Source organism: Salmo trutta, chromosome 6, assembly GCF_901001165.1.
Source record: "Salmo trutta chromosome 6, fSalTru1.1, whole genome shotgun sequence".
NCBI classification, from domain to species: Eukaryota; Metazoa; Chordata; class Actinopteri; order Salmoniformes; family Salmonidae; genus Salmo; species Salmo trutta.
In genome coordinates, this window is record NC_042962.1 from 37,936,888 (window position 1) to 37,963,182 (window position 26,295).

Sequence of the window (26,295 nt, forward strand, 5' to 3'; positions counted from 1 at the left end):
GACGTGCGCGGAAATCCAAAGTATTTTGGCAGTGTGAGGCCAGGCAAAAGAAAGGGAAGAAAAAGTCAAATGGAGAGAGGAATGGAAGGGGGGAAAGGAAAGAGAGAGAGGGAAAAAGTAATTCCTTTCATTGTGACGGCAATGAAACACTAGGGCTGGGCTGGGCTTGTAATGAGGGTGGCAGACAGACAGGCATATAGACAGGCCTCACCCTGGCCTCTGGCTGAGAAAAGGGGAGAGGGGCCAGGAGGGAAAGGTGGAGAGGAGAGGAAGACAGGGAGTTGGGGGTTAGGGGGGCGGCTGGGCTTGTAGTAGGGGTGCCAGGCAGACAGGGGGTCATGGGGGAGGGGGTGAGGAGGACAGGGGGTAATGGGGGAGAGGTGGAGTTGAAGTACATAGTTTAAGGGGTGTAGAGGAGCTGTCTGACCCGTAGCTCACATCTCCTGGAACAGTTAGAAGGGTACAAGGCTGGGGGCGAGGGTGACAGGAGGGAGAGGGGGACGGGGGGTAGGTAGTTAGGATCTGTCTAGGTAGCTCACTCACCTCTCCTGGAACTGTTTGGAGGGTATGAGGCCGGCGCGGGGGTTGGCATGGCTGTCGTGTTTGGCCTGCCACCAGGTTGCATCATCCTGGCTCATGATCTGAAGGATATCTCCCCTCTTGAAGGTCAGGCCCGCCTCCTTACACGGGATGGCTTTGTCCTCCGCTGGTTCGTAGTCAAACAGTGTCTTCACAAACATCTGGAGAGAGATGAGAGGAAGGGAGAGGGAGGGGGGGTTGAGAGAGGGAGAGAGGAAGGGAGAAGGGAGGCGAGAGCGGGGGGGGTGGAGAAAGAGAGAGAGAGAGGGGAAGGTGGAGAGAAGGGGGAGAGGGAGAGAGGACAAAAGAGAGAGACAGGTGGTGGAGAGACAAAGAAAGACAGCAAAAATATGACAGCAGTTACCTTTCCACACTCCGGCGTCTCCTCTCCCCCCTAGTCGACGTGGCGACATCAAGGTAGGCCGTCGCTACAGCCATGTGAGCCTATCCCGGCTTCGGAACCAGAACAGATGCCCTTCACTGTCGCTTAACGTGATTGGCCAGGAAAGGTCTGTGCAATCAGGAGTCTATTACCTGCAACCATTGGCCCAGGCCTCTCTTGGTTATTCCATCAACATGGCCGGCATCCCAAATGGCATCCTATTCTCTACATAGTTCACTTCTTTGACCAGGGCAGATAGAGCTCTGGTCAAAAATAGTGCACTATATAGGGAAATGGGGGTAGGAACACCCCTAAAGACTAAAGTCTTTCAGCCGTCTCCGAGAGTGGCGAGACTTTAACATTGACTGAGTCAGAGCCTCCAAATGTGACTCCTGCTTCGTTCCACTTTGTGATTTTGGCTGATTCGCAGGTCAAATTAACATCAGTAATCTTTCCCTACTGAACAGGGAAAAAACGTTTTTTCCCGAGATGGGCTAATTTATCTTGGCAGTCAGGGGAGGCAGGGACACACCTTGTCATCAACACAACAGAGCTAAGACCTGAGAGAGGGACATCTTTAACTTTATAGTGAAAACAACTCACTACATCCTCACTCAAAGACGCTACAGGAGTGTCACAGTAGATTACAAGTCCTTAGCCACTGGCGAGCATGTGCATAGAGCGAGAGCGGAGAGAGAGAGAGAGAGAGAGAGAGAGAGAGAGAGAGAGAGAGAGGGGAGAGAGAGAGAGAGAGAGAGAGAGAGAGAGAGAGAGAGAGAGAGAGAGAAAGTGATAAAAAGGACAAAGTCTCTGCTCGTCTCTGCATGTGCCAGGGTGGAGTGCTATGTTGCCATGTAGTGAAATTATGTTTCAGACGGGGACCTTATGTTTGGGTCTGGCTAAACAGCCCAAGAGCATAATAAACCAATTACATCCTTGCTGAAAGCTCCCGGTTGTATCTACCTCTTCTCTCTGCCCTTGTCCATCATTTTTTTTTTTTTTTTATTTATTTATTTTTTTTACAGTTTTACACATGTGTACCCAATTAGCCCGCACTTCAACATATTTATATTAGCCCAGGAAAAATAGTAAACTAGCTCTTCACAGAGGGGAGGCTGAAGTTCTGGCACCGATACACAGGTTTAGATTGATGTCTGAAATTGACATATTAAAACCATTAAAGTATGACAGAGAGTACAACCCCCCTCCAACCCACCCCCACATACATGCATACATGCACACATGCACCCTGTGTTCTGACAAATGATATTCCAGCTTGTGTTTTGACCTGAGCCCCCTACTCTCCCTAGTCACCTTCTGTTATTGATAAATGTCTATGAAAGACTATACATCACTACTATGAGTTGGAGAATACAGGATACAGCCAGACGGTGGATTTTCAGTTAAAACACCCACCTAACATTACGAGCAACTACATTTACAGTACACATTCACCTACAGCCACATCAGAAACCCAGACACAGGCAACCATATCACACTCTACGGATCAGTTCAAGACAAGTTTTTCTGAATCAATTAGTTGATGGTTGCTTAAATTGATGTGTCCAGCAATGTAAAATATGAATTACATTTGTAGTTTTAGAATTTTGATTCCTACATTTTCAGAGGTACCTGCAACTTAACACAGGTGAAATAAATTACACATAAATGAGAATCACTTGTCTAGAACCAAATTAATATAGAATTTTGAATAATTTAGTTCAGGACATCTTTTTTTGTTATTGGTCCTGTGCAATTGTAAATCAAACGAATACACGTGTGAACACCAATTTTTTTCCCCCAAACTTATTTTTGAATAAATAGTGAATCTTGCAACTGTATCAATATATTTGACTACAAATGTCTGCATCTCAAAAAGCAATGTATTCCATATACTGTATGTCACTAATTTGGTCAAATGTAGCATAATTTCAAATTGCGTTTCACACCTTCTTAAGCTTTAGCCCCACCCATCTCGTTTCGCTCCTGGAGCGCACACTTGACGCTCTGGCCGATGATTTGTTTGGATAACATGAAAACAGCCAAACTAGCTCTGCTGGCAACAATTTCATTACACTTTTTTGCCAACGTTTACTGACACCGGCCATATTCAACGGGTGTTGTACACTTTAGCTTAAGACATGTAGCTAGCTAGCTAGGTAAACAATGAACCTAGCTAGGTAAACCACATGTAAGATCACACATATCACGTGACATTAGCTAACGAGCCAGCCAGCTAACTTTAGCTAGTTAAACAACAATGAACATAGTGCCCAATCATGTTGTTACTACCCAGCATGAACCTGCTGGGAGCTAACCAACCAGGTTCAATGTTTGCTCGCTAACATTAGGCTCTAACTGGCAAAGCAAATGGCTCTGGGATACGAATAATAACGTCATATACATAACGTTAGCTAGGGAGCCAGCCAGCTAACGTTAGCTAGCTAGCTAACAGTACACTTTAGCTTGAAATGAAACCACTTTCTGTCAAAATTTGAAACGTGTAATGTCTTAAAATGTAGCTAGCTAGACTATCGCACCCGTATACATCATCATGCATGATGGCTGCATCTCCCTGTCACAGATGCCATGCCACGGTTGCCCTTAGTTTGAAGATGTAATTCTTAGACAGGTGTTTTCTCCATCTCTTAAGCTATCATACTCTAATTCCACTGATTTCAAAACTCGATCCTCCAGAAAGTGGAGAGCAACACTTATGCAGCGCCACTACACGACACATTTTTTTTTAAAAACGTGTTTGACAGGATTACCAACACAGACTGACCAGCTCAAATTGACAGAAGCCTTCTATATGGCAGACCAATCCCAACTCCTCTCTCGGCATGTCCAGACCACTCATTATCTTAGCCAATCATGTCTAGTGGGAAGGTTGCGCGCGTTTTCTGGGGCTTAACCAACTAGGCTTGTAATTTAACAATTGTATTGGTATTTACAGATAGCATACAAGTTTGTTATTAAGGCATATGAAGGAACGCATTTCTGCCAAAAAACACATTTTGATAAAAATATATATTTTTTTAAATGTTCAAATGGCTCTCCTGTGAAGTCGTGACTTGCAAAAGACACCTAGTTTCCTGAAACGGGTCACATATAGTGCCTCATGGGCCCTGGTCAAAAGTAGTGCACTATAGGCACTATATAGGGAATAAGGTATATTTTGGGATGCATACTAACACTCCAGCACTAGAGGCAGTAAGCAGCTAGAGAGGACCTCTCAGTCCACTCACAAAAGTTCTGAAATAGCACCAAATTCCCTCTATTGTCACCCACCACCACGTGTTTCCCATCTCCCCTCATTATCCCCTGTGTATTTATCCTGTGCTCTAGTTTTTGTTTTTCCTAGTTATCCCAGTCCTGACCCTGATCCTGCCTGCCGTCCTGTACCTGCCTGACTCTGATTTAGATTACAAGTCTTTGTTTGCCTTGACTTACCTTTTCCCTGCCCCTTGTACTATAATAAACTCTGAGACTCATAATATCCGCCTCCTATGTCTGCATCTGGGTCTTAGCCTGAGCCTTGGTAATATGCACTGGCCATGACTGACTCAGCATACTTGGACAAGATCCGCAACGCTGTCTCTTCCCAAGGAGCCACCATTGGAAGACACAAGGAGTTACTGCAAAGCCTTATGGAGGGACTCCATACCCTGGCAGAACACTATGACCATGCATTCAATACATTGCTGGAGCAATTCCGCAGAGTTCCCTATTAGGCAGCAAGCCACTCTCCCGGAGTGGGGTCCGTCCTGTCCCAACGTTCTGCCCAGGACCAAAAGCTGCACCCCTGCAGGGTCTTACCCCTGCTGAGAGGAACTATGATGTGGGAAATTGAGAACTCCTCACCTCAAGATGGCGTTGGAGGAGTGGAGGCACTGGTTGGAGGGTGCGGAACACCCATTCTTAGTGTGGACTAACCATAACAACCTGGAATATCTTCGCACCACCAAGCGCCTCAACTCTAGGCAGGCTCGTTGGGCCCTGTTATTCACCCGTTTCAATTTCACTCTCTCCCACCGCCCAGGGTCCAAGAATGTGAAGCCTGATGCACTCCCACATTTGTATAGCCCCGCTGCTACTCCGTCTGACCCCGAGACCATCCTCCCTACCTCCTGTCTAGCGGCTGCACTCATCTGGGGTATAGAGAGCCTGGTCCGTAAGGCGCAGTGGGGCTATACAAATGTGAGGGATTCCGGCTAACCAGATGTTTGTCCCCAGTCCTGGAATGGGCACATTCCTCGAAACTGACCTGCCATCCAGGCTCCCGTCGAACACTTGCTTTCATCCGACGACGCTTTTGGTGGCCTTCCATGGTTCCTGATGTCTCTGCATTTGTCGCCGCCTGCACTGTGTTTGCACAAAATAAGAATCTGCGGCAAGCTTCGGCAGGCCTTCTTCAACCACTCCCTGTTCCTCCCATATATTCCTGGACTTTGCTACTGGTCTTCCTACGTCAGATGGCAACACCACGATTCTGACGGTGGTGGATAGGTTTTCTAAAGCCACCCATTTTATTCCTCTTCCCAAGTTACCCTCAACCAAGGATATGGCTCAGCTCATGGTGCAGCACATCTTCCGGATCCATGGACTTCCGGTCGACATGGTGTTCGATCGTGGTCCACAGTTCTCGTCTCGGTTCTGGAAGGCATTCATCAGCCAGCCTGTCCTCTGGAGATGAGTCTTCATTGCCTCATCTCCGCCAAACCCACCACCTGGAGCCAGCAACTCTTGTGGGTGGAATACGCCCGTAACACCCTTCGCTGCTCGGCCATTAATCTCTCTCCCTTCGAGTGTTCCTTGGGATATCAGCCCCCGCTCTTCACTAAGCAAGAGGAAGATGTCAGCATACCCTCTGCCCAGATGTTTGTCCGCCACTGTCGCCGTACCTGGAAGAGAGCCCTGGCCGCTCTTCTGAAGACCACATCCAGATATCGGCGGCAGGTGGCTCGGGCAGAGGGTATGGCTTTCCACTCGGGACCTGTCTCTCTGGGTGGAGTCCTGTAAACTTTCCTCCCCGTTTCATCGGCCCTTGCCCCTTCTCTAAAATCCTTAGCCCCTCTGCTGTTCGTCTTCTGTTGCCCCACACCCTCCGTATACACCCCGCTTTTCAAGTGTCTAGGATTAAACCTCTGTCTCACAGCCCTTTGTCTCCTGACCCTGATCCTGCGTCCTGTACCTGACTGATGCTATTTTGAATTACGACTCTTTGCCTGCCTTGACTTACCTTTTGCCTGCCCCTTGTACTCTAATAAACTCAGACTCGTATTATCCACTTCCTGTGTCTGCATCTGGGTCTTAGCCTGAGCCTTGATATCTATAGAGCACTATTTTTAACCAGAGCCATATACAGTGCATTCGGAAAGTATTCAGACCCCTTCCCTTTTTCAACATGTTGTTACATTACACTCTTATTCTAAAATGTATCAAATATTTTTTCCCCTCAATCTACACACGATGCCCCATAATGACAAAGCGAAACAGGTTTTTAAAAAGTTTTGCAAACTCATGAAAAAAATAATATAATAATAAAAATAATAATATTATACACTGCTCAAAAAAATAAAGGGAACACTAAAATAACACATCCTAGATCTGAATGAATGAAATAATCTTATTAAATACTTTTTCCTTTACATAGTTGAATGTGCTGACAACAAATTCACACAAAAATAATCAATGGAAATCCAATTTATCAACCCATGGAGGTCTGGATTTAGAGTCACACTCAAACTTAAAGTGGAAAACCACACTACAGGCTGATCCAACTTTGATGTAATGTCCTTAAAACAAGTGAAAATGAGGCTCAGTAGTGTGTGTGGCCTCCACGTGCCTGTATGACCTCCCTACAATGCCTGGGCATGCTCCTGATGAGGTGGCGGATGGTCTCCTGAGGGATCTCCTCCCAGACCTGGACTAAAGCATCCGCCACCTCCTGGACAGTCTGTGGTGCAACGTGGCGTTGGTGGAAGTAGCGAGACATGATGTCCCAGATGTGCTCAATTGGATTCAGGTCTGGGGAAGGGGCGGGCCAGTCCATAGCATCAATGCCTTCCTCTTGCAGGAACTGCTGACACACTCCAGCCACATGAGGTCTAGCATTGTCTTGCATTAGGAGGAACCCAGGGCCAACTGCACCAGCATATGGTCTCACAAGGGGTCTGAGGATCTCATCTCGGTACCTAATGGCAGTCAGGCTACCTCTGGCGAGCACATGGAGGGCTGTGCGGCCCCCCAAAGAAATGCCACCCCACACCATGACTGACCCACCGCCAAACCGGTCATGCTGGAGGATGTGGAGGCAGCAGAACGTTCTCCACGGCGTCTCCAGACTCTGTCACGTCTGTCACATGTGCTCAGTGTGAACCTGCTTTCATCTGTGAAGAGCACAGGGCGCCAGTGGCGAATTTGCCAATCTTGGTGTTCTCTGGCAAATGCCAAACGTCCTGCACGGTATTGGGCTGTAAGCACAACCCCCCCCTGTGGACGTCGGGCCCTCATACCACCCTCATGGAGTCTGTTTCTGACAGTTTGAGCAGACACATGCACATTTGTGGCCTGCTGGAGGTCATTTTGCAGGGCTCTGGCAGTGCTCCTCCTGCTCCTCCTTGCACAAAGGCAGAGGTAGCGGTCCTGCTGCTGGGTTGTTGCCCTCCTACGGCCTCCTCCACGTCTCCTGATGTACTGGCCTGTCTCCTCCATACTCTGGACACTACGCTGATAGACACAGCAAACCTTCTTGCCACAGCTCGCATTGATGTGCCATCCTGGATGAGCTGCACTACCTGAGCCACTTGTGTGGGTTGTAGACTCCGTCTCATGCTACCACTAGAGTGAAAGCACCGCCAGCATTCAAAAGTGACCAAAACATAAGCCAGGAAGCATAGGAACTGAGAAGTGGTCTGTGGTCACCACCTGCAGAACCACTCCTTTATTGGGGGTGTCTTGCTAATTGCCTATAATTTCCACCTGTTGTCTATTCCATTTGCACAACAGCATGTGAAATGTATTGTCAATTAGTGTTGCTTCCTAAGTGGACAGTTTGATTTCACAGAAGTGTGATTGACTTGGAGTTACATTGTGTTGTTTAAGTGTTACCTTTCTTTTTTTGAGAAGTGTATATAAAGGTCCCGCAGTTGACAGTGGATGTCAGAGCAAAAACCAAGCTATGAGGTCCAAGAAATTCTTATAGCTGGCCGCCCGGCCAACCTGAGCAATCGGGGGAGAAAGACCTTGGTCAGGGAGGTGACCAAGAACCTGATGGTCACTCTGACAGAGCTGGAGATGGAAGAACCTGCTCCAGAGTGCTCAAGACCGCAGACTGGGGCGAAGGTTCACCTTACAACAAGACAACGACCCGAAGCACACAGCCAAGACAACACAGGAGTGGCTTCGGGACAAGTCTCTGAATGTCCTTGAGTGGCCCAGCCAGGGCCTGAGCTTGAACCCGATTGAACTATGCTGGAGAGACCTCAAAATAGCTGTGCAGCAACGCCCCCCATCCAACCTGACAAAGCTTGAGAGGGTCGGCAGAGAAGAATGGGAGAAACTCCCCAAATACAGGTGTGCCAAGCTTCTAGCGTCATACCCAAGAAGACTTGAGTCTGTAATCGCTGTCAAAGGTGCGTCAACAAAGTACTGAGTAAAGGGTCTGAATACTTATGCAAATGTGATGCAAAATGTTCTAAAAACCTGTTTTTGCTTTGTCATTATGGGGTATTGTTGGTAGATTGATGAGGAAAAAAACTATTGAATACAATTTAGAATAAGGCTGTAACATTAAAAAAAAAATAGGAAAAAGGGGTCTGAATACTTTCCGAATGCACTGTAAGCCCTTTTCAAAATCAAGGCACCCTATTCCCTAAATATTTAATTACTTTTGACCAGAGCCCTATGTGCCCTGGTCAAAAGCAGTGCACTAAATAGAGAATAGGATGCCACTTTGGACTAAACCATGTGTGTAAAACCATCAGCATAATGAGTACGGCAGGACAGCAGTAGGACCTTACCTTGGGCTCCTTGCTCGGTGCCTCCTCTTTGATACCTGGTATTATTTTAAAAGTAATGGCCCCTTGAGACTGGGCCTGAAACACAGACAGGAGATAGACAGATAGAGAGAGAGGGAGAAAGACAGAAAGAACCAGAGAGAGAGAGAACGAGGAAAGAGGGGAAGAAAAAATAAAGACTCCAGTTTCATTGAAAATAACTCAAAACCCAACTAGCCTAATCCAATGAGAGAGCTTTAATATGAAGAGCTGTTTTATTTTTCAACAATAGAGGGCCATTAGGATAGGATGACTGTTTGGAGTGGATCAGAGGGAAGAGGAGAGTCAAGAGGACTGCTTTTAACAGTCTACCAGTTCCAAACTATCTTTCTCTTTCCTCTCCAGCTCCATCTCCCCAGAGCTGATCTGAAGACTGTGGCAGTGTGTGTGTGCGTGTGTGTGGTTGGGGGGACTACAAAGACCCCTACAGGAACCCCCTCCCTGCCTGTCTCTTCCAGGGGGACTATGTGGCCCAACATGTCCCAAACAGAGGCCTGCTCCTGGGCCTGCTGGTTCAGAAGGGGCAGCCAGAGTTTAGCCTAGCCATTAACTCATAGAGGAATCAAAGGGACATGGCTGACCAGTGAGGATGAGTTAGGAGGAGAGAGTCCTGCCACTACAAACAAGACTGTAAATCTCTATAGCCATGGGGCCAAAACACAACTATAAACAGCAGGTCAATGATAGCACACACACACAAACAAGCATTGACTAACACACACACGCAAGCATGTACACACGCACACACACACACAAACACACACCAGAATGCGGAGGATTTCATCAGGCTTCTTGTCATCCACAGGAATTCCGTTCACTTCCCTCAGCTCGTCCCCTACATGGATCAGACCTGGAACAGGGACAAGACAAGGGAGAGTGAGAGAGACCCATATTTATGTTTAGTTATTTTCCCCTTTGTAACTATTTGCACATTGTTATAACACTGTAAATAGCCAAAATATGACATTTGAAAAGTCTCTGTTTCTTAAGCGTTTGTGAGTGTAATGTTTACTGTTTATTTCACTTCTGTTTATTATCTATTTCACTTGCTTTGGCAATGTAAACATGTGTTTCCCATGCCAATAAAGCCCTTTGAATTGAATTGAGAGAGAGAGGAAGGAGACAACAAGTCAAGAAGACACAGACATATAACACAGAGTGCATACGTGCACAGCTATACACATAATAGCAAATACTGACCTACCTAATATAAATCCTTTGGAAGTTAATATCAGGCTAAACAATACATAAGTATTAAACTGAGTATAATGTACGTGTGAGGCTGTATTGCTTTAGTCGCACACAGTTCGGGGGGTTGTTCTCTGCTCTCCAGCAGTGTGTGGTTCTCCTTCATGGTGGTATTAGTGATTATTGGGCTTGGCAAATCACCCCTACATATCAATTTCACACTGTGAGATCCCTACAGGGCATAAATACACTTTACATTACACACTGATTACAGGGGGCACAACAGAGAGAGAGAGATAGAGAGAGAGAGGGTGGGGGAAGAGACAGGGAGCGAGAGTGGAGAGAAAGAGAGACAAAGAAGGAGAGAGAACTTACCACTTCTGTCTGCAGCTCCACCTCTCATGATCCTGGCAACAAGGATGGCTCCTGTGTGCTCATCACACTTTATTGTGGCTCCCTGTGTTACGCACGCACGCACGCACGCACACACACACACACACACGCACGCACGCGCAGACACAGACACACAGTGGGGAGGAAAAAAGGAGACAGATTCCGTATGATATGATGTTACACGTGTACAACGACACAGAAATTCCATCATCAACGTCCAACAAACATTTTCTGGTCAACCATCTCTTCTAACATGATACGGTTTCCAACCCCAACCCCACTTCAATCTACCACACTGAGGTGAATCTCATCACTGGTTGACATGAAGGCCATAGCACAGGCTGTACAGTACAGCTGGCCATTTTCAGTAAAAATCTTTCCTGGAATAGGCATCCATCTTGGGCCCCAGTCTGCCTGGACTAGCCAATGACTGAGAGAGAGGTGATCCCCCAGAAGGTAGCTAGCCCTCAATCCTTTACGCAGCAGCAGGCATTCATCCAGACACTCTCTCTCTCTCCCTCTCTGTAGCATTGTGCATGCCCTGCCCACCTGAGGATCTGTCTTTTACAGCCATCTATTTTTGTGTTTGAGAGGTACAAAATCCACTTAGTACTTAAATCTTGCTGGATTGATTGCTTTCATTGTGCTCCTGCAACTCTTTCATACTCTTGCTTGTGCCTGTTGTTTTCTTCCCATTAACGTTACGACTGCGGAAATGTTTGGAATGACCTGTCAAACACACCCCGGTAATGGCTGAAATGGGTTCAATGGAATACATTGTCTTCCGTTGCATCTATAAGAACGCTTGTTCAGGGATTTAACTCGTCACTGACACATATATCACAAGAAAGGGAAAGAATATTACTTTATTTGAATGGGTGTTCATTTTTTGTGGAATTGAGGGATAATTGAATACAGTTGAAATGTTAACAAATTAGATGCGCTGAAATGAAAGGAACTTCCAAAAATGAAGACATTATAGTGATGTTATGTCTGATCTCGCAAACAATGTAAAATATGTATAGTGTGAGGGGAAAATTTGGTATTCACCTTATTTGTTGGATATGTAACAATTATTTATTTAACAAACAGTAAGATATTTCTGTCCTGCTAATTGTGTGTTTTATGGTCTCCACTCTAGCACCCTGCAGCTAGTCTGGGTGTTGAGGACATGGGTTCTACTAGAGATCGCTTGAAGCTGACAATTGATTGATGTTGGTGATAAAAACCTAAAAGCTAGCATTCTATAGACAAGATGTGGTGTGTGTGACTCGAAATAGAGAGAGCCTGGAAGAGTTGAGAACAATGCCTCATTGTCTCATCTTCCTGGCATCTGGGAAACTAAGTAAAAGCCATCCTGTGTAGATAACCAAGGTGGCTTATGGGAAGGTTAGAAATGACTGACTAAGCAATCTTGGTATCAGCTATATAAAAACTGTGCATCGTCTGTAAAGGCTAGACTCTCAGCCTAACAGTCAGTCAAGACTGGTGGGCGAACGGTCTCATTATTGCAATAATTAATCGATATTAAATAAAGATGATTGTTTGAAGAAATGACCAAGTCTCTCTCAGTACTGAATTTCCACGACAATAGATAGGTGTAATCAGAGCCAAGCGTGTTGATTTCTATTCAAAGGTTATCCTGCTATTGGCACACTTTTTTATTTCTTTATTTTATTTATTTCACCTTTATTTAACCAGGTAGGCAAGTTGAGAACAACTTCTCATTTACAATTGCGACCTGGCCAAGATAAAGCAAAGCAGTTTGACACATACAACAACACAGAGTTACACATGGAGTAAAACAAACCTACAGTCAATAATATAGTAGAAAAATAAGTCTATATACAAAGTGAGCAAATGAGGTGAGATAAGGGAGGTAAAGGCAAAAAAGGCCATGGTGGCAAATACATACAATATAGCAAGTAAAACACTGGAATGGTAGATTTGCAGTGGAAGAAAGTACAAAGTAGAAATAGAAATAATGGGGTGCAAAGGAGCAAAATAAATAAATAAGTAAATACAGTAGGGGAAGATGTAGTTGTTTGGGCTAAATTATAGATGGGCTACAAGTGTAGATGGGCTACACTTGTTGAAATATGCAACAGAACGTGGCAACAACAGTAATTAATGAGGCAGTCTGAGTCTAGACAGCGCAGGTGAGTGCAGGTAGGCCTAGACAAAGCACGTTTTTGGAGGTTTCAGCCCTGTTTCAAGACTTTGTTAATCTATTCATATTTGCAAATACGCTGAGTGTGTTTATGCAAATGAGGCACCTAATTTTGATGACCGCTGCCTCTCTCTCTCCAGACACCCTGTGTTTTCAATCTCTCGCTCTCCAGACACCCTGTGTTTTCAGTGTCGTCTTAACCCAATAGCTGAGACACAAGACACAGAGAGCAGGGGGAGACAGGGGATAGAGGGATATAGTTTCCTTTTCCATTTCAACTGACAGTGTTCAGTTCAGCTAGTGATGTGTTTACCAGGGCTTCTCTCTCTCTCTCACACTTTAGCCATGCTGAGAGAAAACAACATATCGGCAGAGTGCCGGATGGCAGTTCGACGGTGGCAGACAGCGAGACGGCGAAATGTTTCGAATCCGAGCACAGCATCGAGTGTCATCACCGCCATCACCACTGCTTCGCCATCCGACCGGACCGAGCCAAGCCAGACGGGTAACGGTCCGCAGACATGTAGTCTAGACACATAGTGTGTTGCGAAACAGAAACAGGTCATCCCTCTCTTTCTTCCTCTCTCTCCTACCTGTTATTCACATCATCTTTATGACTGTTATTGTTTCTGTAAAGGAAGAGCCTCTTCACTTCTTCACTGTGTGGATGTGCTTTATTTCAATCTGTCTAACTGTCTATCCAACTGCCATTTCATTGTAACCTACTGCCACTAGGGCCTAGCCAGGAACACTCAGCGACAACTAGCCTACGTCAATGACGAGTTGATGGTTCACCACAATTATTTCTTGTTTGTTTTTCCTGGGTATACCGACCTATAGTACATCCACAGGTCCAATAGGCAGGACTGTCATGGCTGACGAGAAGCATGATAGATCACAGGGCAGGAAGGTTTCAGAGACCCTGTGTGCCCCCGCCTCCCAAATGGCTCCCTATTCCCTATTTAGTGCATTACTTTTGACCAGGGCCTACCCATAGGACTCATAGGTCAAAACTGATTAAAAGTAGTGCACTATATATGGAATAGGGTGCCATTTGGGATGCAAACCCTGCCTTTTCTTAACTTCTCCAGGACCAGAAATATCCTCTGGTTTCTACCACTTTTTCACGACTGTAAATTACCATGTCAACATCACTGTTTTCGTTACCTGTTCACTCGTAATGGGTTTTCTCCTCTAATAATAATTTCCTCAAGGTCTTTTCCTCTGTGTGATATTGAGTTAAGAAAAAGAGATGGCGGCTGGTCCTGATGGAAACAGCAGAGGCGTTTGACGCCGGGATAAGACACTCCTTGGGCTAGAGATCTTCACAGCTTTCCACTTAATCAAATAATTGGGCCAATTACGGTAACTGGAGAGGTTTCGGTAGGAGGGAAAACAGAGGAGGGGTGGAGAGAGGGCAGCACACTGTAAGACCCTGGTGTCAAGGTCGTGACTAACCCCTCACTGTGACTATAAGCAGCTGAAACATGAAGCAATAGTGAGAGAGAGGAGAGAGAGCGAGAGGGGAGGGGGCGAGAGGGAAAAGAGAGAAAGAGAGAGAGAGTCGGAGAGGGAGAGAGAGAGAGACAGAAAGGGACAGTATATAGGGCCTGTAATCTCTCAGAGCAGTGTCCAGACATGAGGGGCGTAGGGTAGCAGCTCTCTGCCTTTCATCTAGTGGGGATATTTTTGTTTTTGTCTGTGTGTTGTTGGCTGGGGGCCAGGTTGTTATGTGATGGAAGTTTTTATTAGCTCTCGTTGGTAGGGAGGGAGGCTCAAGGCTGGCTAAAGAGTAAATAAAGAAGTGAGTAAGCTCTATCTGTTCTTTGTCATTACCACTCCTTCCATAATCGTATGTTGCATTGGACGTCAGACTAGTCTAGTATAGTCAATCCAGCACTGGAACTTGACCCACTTCCCTGCAGGCCGATCCCTATCCTTGTTCAGGCCAAAGCTACGCCAAGAGGGAGGGAGAGAGAAAGAGTAAGAGAGAGAGAGAGAGTGAGAGAGACAGAGAGAGAGAAAGAGAGAGTGGGACAAACGAGCTCCACTTGATAGGAGAACAGGGAAGTGCAGACATCAGCCAAGTCATCAACCAAACTACTGGAAAGGGGTTAGACAGCCAAACAACCAATGAACTGGGTCCAGGGCCAGCAGGGTGAGGACCACTAGGAGAGGCGGAGGGAGAAGGGAGAAAAGTGAAATAGAGAAAGGGAGAGAATTTAAGAAAGATAGAGGGAGGAGGATGAGTACAATGAACAAGGGGTTCCCCAAGTGCTCCAGGCCTCCTCAGCCTCTGGCAGCTTGGTGTGCTGACCGGAGGAGAGAGGCTCATAGGGGGATAGAGACATGAGAACAGGGCCCTTCAGCCTGCTGCACACACACACGTCCACCTGGGAGGCAAGGGCCTGGGCCACATCAGCCAGGAGACAGAGAGAGAAAGAGAAGGGTGGAGAGAGAGGGGGAAAAAGAATACACTTCTGAAGAGCATGAAGGGGTAAAGAAAGAGAGCTGTCTGGTTTACAATAGGGCCTGTCTCTCCAGCCCTGAGCTCCAGGAGGAGCTGACTGGCTGAGGAGAAATATTTTGTTCACATCAACTAAGCCCGAGCTGTTGAAATAATGAGCACTTCACTAGGAGTTGATGTCTCTCTCTCTCCCCCTCCGTAACCTCTGTCTCCCCCTTCATGTCTCTCCCCTCCTTCTCCCCGTTCCAACCTCCAGAGTGAATGAGTCAAGTCAGATCTGAGTACCCTCTCCTTGACCATTCCTGGTCGTGTTAAGAGTGAACCACTCGCCACCCCATCCCACGGCAGTCCACACATCCTCGCCACATCGTTACAGGGCCTCAACGAGCTGTGTAGCGAGGTTGGTACACTTCATTCAATATTCTCCAGGGACAAATTCTGAAATGTATATTTTCTGGAAGCTAACAGGCCTGACATGACTTGGAAGCACTATGAGAGATAGAGGCCCCTTCATGGTACGGAGGGGTTTACAGTTGAAACAGTTTTTTTGTAAAAAAGCACAATTCTCCTTTATGGGGTATGATTGATGTTGGACAATCACAAAGCCTGACGAATGAGCTATGCTAGGCTACTATGCTAGTAATTAACCATCAAGCGTCTGGCTAAACCTTGACATTCTTACGAAATAGGTCGCTCCTCACCGACCAAGAGCCAGACAGGACACGAGTGGAGAAGAAAAATGTCTCTCTTTCGTGTGCGTTTTGTTTAGATCTCCCTCCAAGTTACAGAGGCCTGCCTAAGTTCTGCGTCTTCCGACTCGAAGTCGAGGCCTAAAAATAGGCATTACTTAAAAGAAGAGAGGAGCGAGCGAGCCTCCCTCCCAAAAATTATGTTGGAGAAGTTAGCGATGTGGAATCATCCTTGTGGAATCAGCAGCGCTTTAGGCTTTGGGTTCGCCGCTCGGCGGTCAATTACTCATCAGTAAGTAAGGTGATCCTCAGCCTCTGCTCTGCTCTTCTCTCCCTCTGATCAGCTCCATATGGGAACCTCTGCTCCGACCACTATAACTATATTTCTAACACATAAATGCTTCTGATTGTTATTCTAGGCCCGGCCAAAACTCAATAACTTAATCTCCGCGGCGTGATGAGAATTGGAGCAATATTCATCCATATCAGACTGTTAGTTATATTCTCTCCCCAAGTCTCTGTGAGTGGCCATATAAAAAACACATGCAGAGGGAGACATGGTTGCGGTATTAAGTATGTGATGACAAACGGCTCACACTGAATCTGGATTGCCTCACGGTATATAGGAGGCGAGCATGTATTTCTGAGAGCAAACGAAAGTCAGTCAATATCTCCTTTTCTAAGAGTGGAGCCATGAAACCTTAGCAGATAGAGTGGGGCAGGGGCCAGGACAGTTACTACAGGAATAGGAGAGACCTCAGATCTCTGCTTAGCACACGTCAGGCAGGACCATGGCATACACTCTTAGAAAAAAGCTGCTAGAACCTAAAAGGATTCTTTGTCTGTCCCCATAGGAGAACCCTTTGAAGAACCCGTTTTGGTTCCAGTTAGATCCCTTTTGAGTTCCATGTAGAACCCTTTACACAGAGGGTTCTACATGGAACCCAAAAGAGTTCTACCTGGGACCAAAAGGGGTTCTACCTGGAACCAAAAAGGGTTCTCCTATGGGGACAGCCTAAGAACCCTTTTGGAACCCTTTTTTCTAAGAGTGTACTGGCTGGCTTGGTTTTCAGGGGGCTGGTAGCTGGGGACCATGGCAGAGAGAACTGGGCTGGGGCCAGGACAGTTACTGCACCAGCAGCTATTGGGTCTACAGGGCTGGCTGGGCCTTCAGGGGTCTATTGGCTGGGGCTTGGGCTTGGGTAAAGGACTGGGGATTGAGTATAGAGGCTGGGGCCAGGACAGTTAGAGCAGCAGTAGCAGCAGGGGCTGGGGCCAGGGCCATAGGACCAGCTGGCAGGCTGGGTCTTCAGCGGTCGGGTGGCTAGCGATGGAATTGGGGCTGGGGCTCTGGCTGAAACTACAGGAGTGGTGGTGGTTGGTGCTTTAGGAGTCTGGGTGTGTGTGGCCTGGCCATATTAGAGAACCAGAGGCCTGGGTCCAGGGATCCTTTTACCCAGCCCTACCCCATACCTCTCCCCACCCCCCTCAACCTGCCAGCGAAAACAAGCAGGCGTCTCCATTTCACACACACATCCCTTGGCCCGTAACGACCACTCATAACATTGTCCCGGGAACGGCGTCTGAGCCCGTGGCATTCAACAAACGTTATTTTTCCCTCCAAATTGAACGAGACAAGAAAAAACAAATGCAAGTGGTCGGCCGGGGGAGAGAACGTGTTTTGACATGATGTCACTTAACAGCAAAGTGTAACGGCGACAATAAACTCTCGCTTCGGCCAGGCCGCACCGGCAAGTCCGCCCGCCACCGTGTTGACTGAAGTATTTAGGATATAAATATAAATGTAGTGGAAACCATATGCTAGCAGTCTGCTCTAGCCAGATGTTGACCATGGTAAAATAGAATCACAACGGAAACAAGGCCTCCTGGACATTAAAACGCAATTAACTCCTATCATATCTTTACGTGTAAAAGTGTGCAATTCAGCTTTACGTCAGACGGATGGCATATCGTCCCTAAAACATATAGAATCATTCAGAAACAGAGCCAATACACATTTATGAGGCCTTGCACACTTCTTCCCACCAAGACATTACACAGCATTGTCTAAAAAACGGAACGAAAGAAAGAAAAGCGGTACTCAGGTAATACTGTAATTAATGTATGTGGTCATGATTGGGGATGAAGTTCATAATTAATTTTGGTAGGCCTACATTATAATAAAGTGCAGTAAAGAATTTGTTACTTCTTAGCGTAGTACTCAGCAGATCAAAGTCCTTACTGTCAGTGAAACAGAGAGAAGCCAGAGAGAGACGAAAAAGGTACTTTAAGTTATGTTAAATTATTTTTCTCCTAGTATTTCATGCCACAATGACTGCTCCTGTATGTGTGTGTGTATGTGTCTGCTGTTTTCTGTCTCACTCTATTCCCGCTGGGTGACCTGTTGCATGCCTCTCCACCTCTTTTATTAAATCACTTGTGATTACAACTAATAAAAGCCTACCCAGAGAAACTCAGGCTAAAATGTCCTATTTTATTTCCTTAACCCTGCTCTTGACCTGGGAGTGTAATTAACAGGTATTATGAGAAAAAGGAAAATTGTGGGTAATTATCATGATAATTACAGGGGACATTCCAAGGACGAGCTAAGACTGCCAGATACTGTGTGTTGGTGTGTGTCCCCCCTCCTCCTTCCATTCACAGGCTCTTAATGTTAGATAGAGTCATTACACACTCTGAGAAAACATATTTAGCAGGCCCACCTCAGCATTTCAGACAGGTGCTTGTGTGTTAAGTCTCAACCCAGGTTTCACAGTGTGTAAGAGCCAGCATGTATGCTTATGCTCAATCCCCTAACTTGGCCTGCCCGGGTTGCTACTTCTGCCCTGAGGTGTGTGTGTGTGTGTGTGTGTGTGTGTGTGTGTGTGTGTGTGTGTGTGTGTGTGTGTATGTATACAATTACAAAGTTGTTGTGCCTCTAGTCTCTCTCTGGGATTGTTTAGTGTTTTCTCCTGAAATGACCTCGCCAAGAAAACAGCACTTTCACATGTCATATCTCATTCCATAAGTGACCTGGCAAACACAAGGAGCGCCGCACAGCGACAGCCAATAATGCACACATTCCCCAACCTCAGCCCTGACTCTCGCAATGTCGCACCAAAGGAATGCTGAAGTACGGAACTCGGGTCATACCTTGGGGAGAGGAAGCAACTAGAGATTATAAAACTAGGTGGAAAAGTTCTAGCGGCCTGAAACCATCTAGGCGTTTAAGATTACAGATGATAGGAAATGGTCTCAGTGTGCCATGAGATCAATATGGGAACATGGTAATAATGTTTCTGTGATGTGGGGTGTTCTGAGGCTATGACTGTGGATCACTCACCAGATTGGCATGAGCTAGATTAGATAGAGGCTGTCACACATTATAGACACGAACCCAGAGAACTGGCCATGACCTCTACAGCTAACCTGTGGTGGGTGGTGGTTCTGGGTTTCTTTCAAAGACTCCACCAGCCACCTAATCGCCACATCAGGTGAGGTAACAATTAACCTGTTGGGGATAGGGGGCAGTATTTGCACGGCCGGATAAAAAACGTACCCGATTTAATCTGGTTACTACTCCTGCCCAGTAACTAGAATATGCATATAATTGTTTGATTTGGATAGAAAACACCCTAAAGTTTCTAAAACTGCGTGCACGAGCCGACACCATGTTTACTTTCTCTCTCTTTGAACGAAAACAACGACTCCCGGTCTGAATTTTATCGCTTTTTTACGAGAGAAATCGCATAAAAATTGATTTTAAACAGCGTTTGACATGCTTCGAAGTACGGTAATGGAATATTTTGAATTTTTTTGTCACGAAACCCTTCTTTACCCTTCGGATAGTGTCTTGAACGCACCAACAAAACGCCGCTATTTGGATATAACTATGGATTATTTGGAACCAAACCAACATTTGTTATTGAAGTAGAAGTCCTGGGAGTGCATTCTGACGAAGAACAGCAAAGGTAATCCAATTTTTCTAATAGTAAATCGGAGTTTGGTGAGTACCACACTTGGTGGGTGTCAAAATAGCTAGCCTGTGATGGCCGGGCTATCTACTCAGAATATTGCAAAATGTGCTTTCACCGAAAAGCTATTTTAAAATCGGACATAGCGAGTGCATAAAGGAGTTCTGTATCTATAATTCTTAAAATAATTGTTATGTTTTTTTGTGAACATTTATCGTGAGTAATTTAGTAAATTCACCGGAAGTGTTCGGTGGGAATGCTAGTCACATGCTAGTCACATGCTAATGTAAAAAGCTGGTTTTTGATATAAATATGAACTTGATTGAACAAAACATGCATGTATTGTATAACATAATGTCCTAGGATTGTCATCTGATGAAGATCATCAAAGGTTAGTGCTGCATTTAGCTGTGGTTTGGGTTTATGTGACATTATATGCTAGCTTGAAAAATGGGTGTCTGATTATTTCTGGCTGGGTACTCTGCTGACATAATCTAATGTTTTGCTTTCGTTGTAAAGCCTTTTTGAAATCGGACAGTGTGGTTAGATTAACGAGAGTCTTGTCTTTAAAATGGTGTAAAATAGTCATATGTTTGAGAAATTGAAGTAATAGCATTTCTAAGGTATTTGAATATCGCGCCACAGGATTACACTGGCTGTTGAGTAGGTGGGACGCAAGCGTCCCACTGGCCCAGAGAGGTTAACAAAAATGTTGGTAATTTAATAAATTGGGCCAGTGACTAGACAGAATTAGGCAGAACTGAAACTACTGTGTGGACAAACACACAAAGTTACACATCTAATAGGTTGCATGTTAAAGAGAGGATGGACACATGCTATACCACCATGGAACCAAACGCTCCAGACACAAACTACTGCCAGTTCCAAATTGAAGTGATCCAATCCTAATCCTATACCACCATGGAACCAGGACGCTCCAGACGTTTCCTCATGTTTCACACTCTAGAACATTCGAGAACGCTCCATCTTCTTCATAGAGCACCAAACCCCCAGCTCATCCATCAAATGAAAGATGTATGGGTTTTAGAGCACACAACTCTATCTGTAAAACACTAACATGTGTCCTGCCTGCCTACCCTAATCTCATCTGCTGCTCCATGAATCCCACAGAGTAGCATTACAAACGACTTGATTTCCAAACACTAATGTAAATAGAAAAAAATGGAACATCCTCAAATTATGTTTTAAATGGCTGCGCGGCCATTGTGTACCACTTTCATTGACTACAGTCGAAATTAACATAAGCTTCTCCATAAGCTCTCCAAGTATAAAGTTCACAGTCAAGCCAACAGTATTAAGATTCCATCGAGACACAGAGACAGACAGAGAGAGTGATGGGTGGGTATCATCTGATTGATTGATTATCCGATCTGATTCTCTGCATGTGTTTACGACTCTGAGACAAAAGAAGAGATGAGGCAGTAGGAGCGATCCAACAGCTCTAATGGTGTCAGAATGGTCAAGTGAAGGCTAAAGGAATGCACTCCTGAAGACCAGATGGAAAAATAATGTTTTTTTTTTACATGTCAATATCTGATTGTGATGCAAGTCATTTTTAGTTCCTTCTTGGAAGATCTGGTAGGTAGCACTCTAAAACTGTATAAAAATGAACATCGTAGACTCAAAGACAAGTTCAGTGTTCTTAATGAGAAGTCCAGCTGATCCACCAGGCATCTAGAGTGAGAGTGGGCGGTCACAAGTTGTATTGATTAGGTACAGGGCAGTCAACTAGGTTGGCAAGGGCCAACTGGATGGCATGGCACCGGAAGAGCCCGACACCCACACAGGAGATGATGCCCATGGTATGGAGAGTATTTTCCATGGCACAGTCGCTCTTAATGGGAAACCCAATCGAGAGAAAGAGAGAGAAAGAGAGAGGTGAAAGGAAAGGAAAGTGACAATGATCCTGTCAGGTTCCTGGCCTGGTGTTTTGACAGCTCCTAATGATGCTTAACAACCTGGAGATGGAGGGTCGGGTGTCTGGGGGTCTAGACGGACGTCTGGGCGGAGTGAGGTGCATGATGAAAAGGACTGTATTCCAAATGGCACAGTGATTCCCATTTATCATACTTCTTTTGACTAGGTCCCTGGGGTTTGGTTCTGGTCAAAAGTAATGCACTATAGGGAATAGGGTGCCATTTGGGATACACACAATGTGGCAAGGTGTTGGACCAGCGTCTTTTCCCAGTCTTTTAAAAAAGTGAAAAACTGATGCACACAAACAAAAGGACAACAGAGAGAGGGAAAGAAGAGACGGACAAACAGTCAGAACTGAAGAGAGATACACTAGCGTTCAAAAGTTTGGTCACTTAGAAATGTCCTTGCTTTTGAAAGAAAAGAGGCGACTCCGGGATGCTGGCCTTCTAGGCAGAGTTCCTCTGTCCAGTGTCTGTGTTCTTTTGCCCATCTTAGTATTATTATTTTTTGGGCCAGTCAGATATGGCTTTTTCTTTGCAACTCTGCCTAGAAGGCCAGCATCCCAGAGTCACCTCTTCACTGTTGACGTTGAGACTGGTATTTTGCGGGTAATATTTAATGAAGATGCCAGTTGAAGACTTGTGAGGTGTCTGTTTCTCAAACTAGACACTAATGTACTTGTTCTCTTGTTCAGTTGTGCACCGGGGCCTCCCACTCATCTTTCTATTCTGGTTAGAGCCAGTTTGCGCTGTTCTGGGAAGGGAGTAGTACAGAGAGTTATACGAGATCTTCAGTTTCTTGGAAATTTCTTGCATGGAATAGCCTTCATTTCTCAGAACAAGAATAAACTGATGAGTTTCAGAAGAATTGTCTTTTTTTCTGGACATTTTGAGCCTGTAATTGAACCCACAAATGCTGATGCTCCAGAAACTCAACTAGTCTAAAGGCTTTATTGCTTCTTTAATCAGCACTACAGTTTTCACCTGTGCTAACATAATTGCAAAAGAGTTTTCTAATGATCAATTAGCCTTTTAAAAGGATAAACTTGGATTAGCTAACACAACGTGCCATTGGAGCACAGGAGTGATGGTTGCTGATAATGGGCCTCTGTACGCCTATGTAGATATTCAATTACAAATCAGCCGTTTTCAGCTACAATAGTCATTTACAACATTAACAATGTCTACACTGTATTTCTGATCAATTTGATGGTATTTTAATGGACCAAAAATGTGCTTTTCTTTCAAAAACAAGGACATTTCTAAGTGACCCCAAACTTTTGAACGAAAGCGTATATGGAGGTGTAGAGATGAAGGGATCCACAAGAGAATGGCACAGAGAGAGCAGTGGAGTAGAGCGAGCCATAAAAAACATAAAACAGCGGGGAAAACACAGCAAGCATCTCCAATCTGCTATTTACATCTGCGTCATGACAGGGTTTAAAAACAGCCAAATGAGAGGAGCAGGACACATCGACCACAGCCTTGCTTGAGTCCCAAATGACACCATATTTTCTATATAGTGCACTAAATTTGAACAGGCAAAGGTAATGCACTTTATAGGAAACAGGGTGCCATTTGGGACAGCCCTGGATACTCCCTAATGTTTTCAGACTATCCAACGGTCAGACCTAATGCCTGCGGTATCTCTGTAGATTCATTTTTCACTTCTTTAAAAAAAAATTAAAAGGTACTTTCTTTTCAAAGATGCTGGATGAAGATGGTGTGGTGAGGCGTTTGTCTCTCTCTCTCACTCTGCTCCTTACTTGGGGAGGTTGAATTGTCTAACGCCAGAGCTTCTCTCCCATCCTGGCAACTCCTGCTGTTGTCTACAGCGCTTATATTAGGCAGTCAGTACTGAGCCTCTTTATCACCAGAAGGCCTATGGGCCCTGATAAAAAGTAATGCACTTTATAGGGAATAGGATGCCATTTGGGACGTACACACTATATCCCGGTGCTCAGAGGAGACAGAAGTTGGTCTTGACGCAACTCTTGTGTTCGTTCCATTCAAATGTAGTTTTGGGTAACCTAATCCAAAATAACACATTCTTCCAATAAAAATAAACGTCTGGCCTTATTTCTGCAGCAGGCAGCACCCACATGTTTATGCCTCTCTCTATTCAAACTTAATTATTTCATTGTCCCGACATTGGATCTAATAAAACAAAAGATTTGGGTTACAGCGGGTGCCAAAGAATGGACTGAGGGGGGGTAAAAAAAAAAGTCCCCTGAAAAGAAATATGGAGTTTTTACGGTATGAAGTCACAGCGTGAAAAATGATAGCAATTAATCAGAGCTACCGAATACAATGCACTCAACTAATCACAATTAAGCTAATGGATGAGTCACCAGTAAAGGCCTCAGCATGCTAACTATGAAACAGTCCCCTGAAGATAAAGCCAAAACATGCAAAGAGAGAAAGAAAGACGGGAAATAAATTACCTCAATACTGTACAGCGCTCTTGTTATGATGTCAAGTGTGAGAATTTCAGGCTGATTATGTGAAATTGCAAGTTAAAAGGCACATCCAGGCCTCCCGAGTGGCGTAGCGGTCTAAGGCACTGTGTCGCAGTGCTTGAAGTGTCACTACAAACCCGGGTTCAGTGTTAGGCCGTGACCGGGAGACCCATGATGTGGCGCACAATTGGCCCAGTGTTGTCTGGGTTAAGGGAGGGTTTGGCAGGGCACCTGCAAGCTGACCTAGGTCGCCAGCTGGACGATGTTTCCTCTGACATGTTGGTGTGACTGACTTCCGGGTTAAGCGAGCAGTATGTCAAGAAGCAGTGCGGCTTGGCAGGGTCATGTTTAGGAGGATGCATGGCTCTCGACCTTCGTCTCTCCTGAGTCCGTAGGGGAGTGGCAGCGATGGGACAAGACTGTAACTCCCAATTGGGGAGAAAAAGGGTTAAAAGTACATTAATAATTACAAATAAAAGACACATCCAAGTCAATTTGGTGCAGTGCAGAATGAAGACCCTACACAATTTGGGGCCTTTATTGGCAGAAATGCTAAAATGGTGGTGTGACTACAGTACTGCCTTAATGGTTTCACTCCTAATTGTCTGACATAACCAAGAGATCAAAGGCAAAATCACTGAAAGTGGGTGTTAAGTATGCATAACTGGCTGTAAGGGAGTCAGGTGCAGGAGAGCAGAAGTTGGGTAGCCAAAGGAGCCTTTTATTTCGGCGAACAAAACACACGGCACTAAGAACACTAAACACAATAAGGGTTGACATAACCCAGCGCAAAGCAGTCTAGCGTGCACATACACGAAACAACAAACAATTCCACACACAGACATGGGGGGAACAGAGGGTTATATACACGTCTAATACTGAGGGAATTGAAACCAGGTGTGTAGGAAAACAAGACAAGACAAATGGAAAAATGAAAGGTGGATCGGCGATGGCTAGAAAGCCGGTGACGTCGACCGCCGCCCGAACAAGGAGAGGAACCGACTTCGGCGGAAGTCGTGACAGTGGGATCCTCCTCTTCCCAAACCTTGTGTCTGAATGATTGTTTACTGTTATTTGATTTAATTTCAATACAGGTCTATCTGAAAGAAAAAAATCTGTTAGGGTTGGAGATAAAGTAATGATGATGCCATATAGATATTGTAATATTTGGATTTGATATCTTACAAAGTAAATACAGTTATTTCCTCATTGCAAAGCTATGGGTTATTATAAGTTACCCAGCCTTGGTTGTGGTTGTGGCGTGCAGACTACAGACAGACTAAGGCCACGGTGCTCACTCTAGTCTACAGTCAGTGTAACTGACAGTTAATCTGTAAGTCTATGTCGTTGTTTTTTGTTTGAATTGTTTACGTGTTCGCTATACGGGGGAAATGATAAGACAGGTGGAACTACGTGGCTAATAACTGTTGTAACGGGGATCATTATCGTAGCAACACATCTTTGGGGGTGAAGGCTTTCACGCGCGATGTTAGCTAAGTTTTCATGTTACCGGGTGTAGTTCGTAAAGGTTGATATGTGTATGTTAGGATGAAGCGTGAATTCATGCCAGGAATATAAGTGTGAAGTTTGATTTCCTCCCTTCTGTAATAAGCAGCCAATGAGGTATTTTTTCCTTTATTCGTGTGCTCAATCTGATACTGTTATAGCTCCGGCTAAACTGTTTATGTATGTAATTACTTCAGAGTTATACCAAGCTAATAAGTCACTGTTTATGTATGTAATTACTTTAGAGTTATACCAAGCTAATAAGTCACTCATAAGACAAGAAGGTGTAAGAGTGTGCTTAAACTGTATTTTCATTTACTTTATAGTTCTCACGGAAGGTGATAATTCTGACTAAACTACAGAATAAAGCCGCCAGTTAAAATCAAGGAACGGTTGTGCTCGTGGTTACTGGAGGGAGTTACAGTCAGTGAGTGAGTCACCCAGAGTTGTGAACAACAGTGGTCAACCAATCCACACCGTCCACTCACTGT

The 26,295-nt window shown here is 45.2% G+C and overlaps 1 protein-coding gene and 1 long non-coding RNA gene across 4 annotated transcripts in view; one reads left to right on the top strand and one right to left on the bottom strand.

The window, feature by feature from the left end:
- LOC115195893 (MAGUK p55 subfamily member 7-like) overlaps window positions 1–26,295 on the bottom strand; it is a 298,114-nt gene that overhangs the window by 69,360 nt on the left and 202,459 nt on the right. For all 3 annotated transcript variants that reach the window (XM_029756238.1, XM_029756237.1, XM_029756236.1), the window contains 4 exons: window positions 10,585–10,666; window positions 9,786–9,871; window positions 8,986–9,060; window positions 544–740 (listed from right to left, as the gene is read on the bottom strand). In XM_029756238.1, coding sequence (XP_029612098.1) covers window positions 544–740; window positions 8,986–9,060; window positions 9,786–9,871; window positions 10,585–10,666 — 440 coding nt within the window. The remainder of the gene's footprint in view (window positions 1–543; window positions 741–8,985; window positions 9,061–9,785; window positions 9,872–10,584; window positions 10,667–26,295) is intronic.
- On the top strand, window positions 25,607–26,190 carry LOC115195894 (uncharacterized). The gene is made up of 2 exons (XR_003878771.1): window positions 25,607–25,921; window positions 26,131–26,190. It is a non-coding gene; the product is annotated as an uncharacterized LOC115195894 (long non-coding RNA).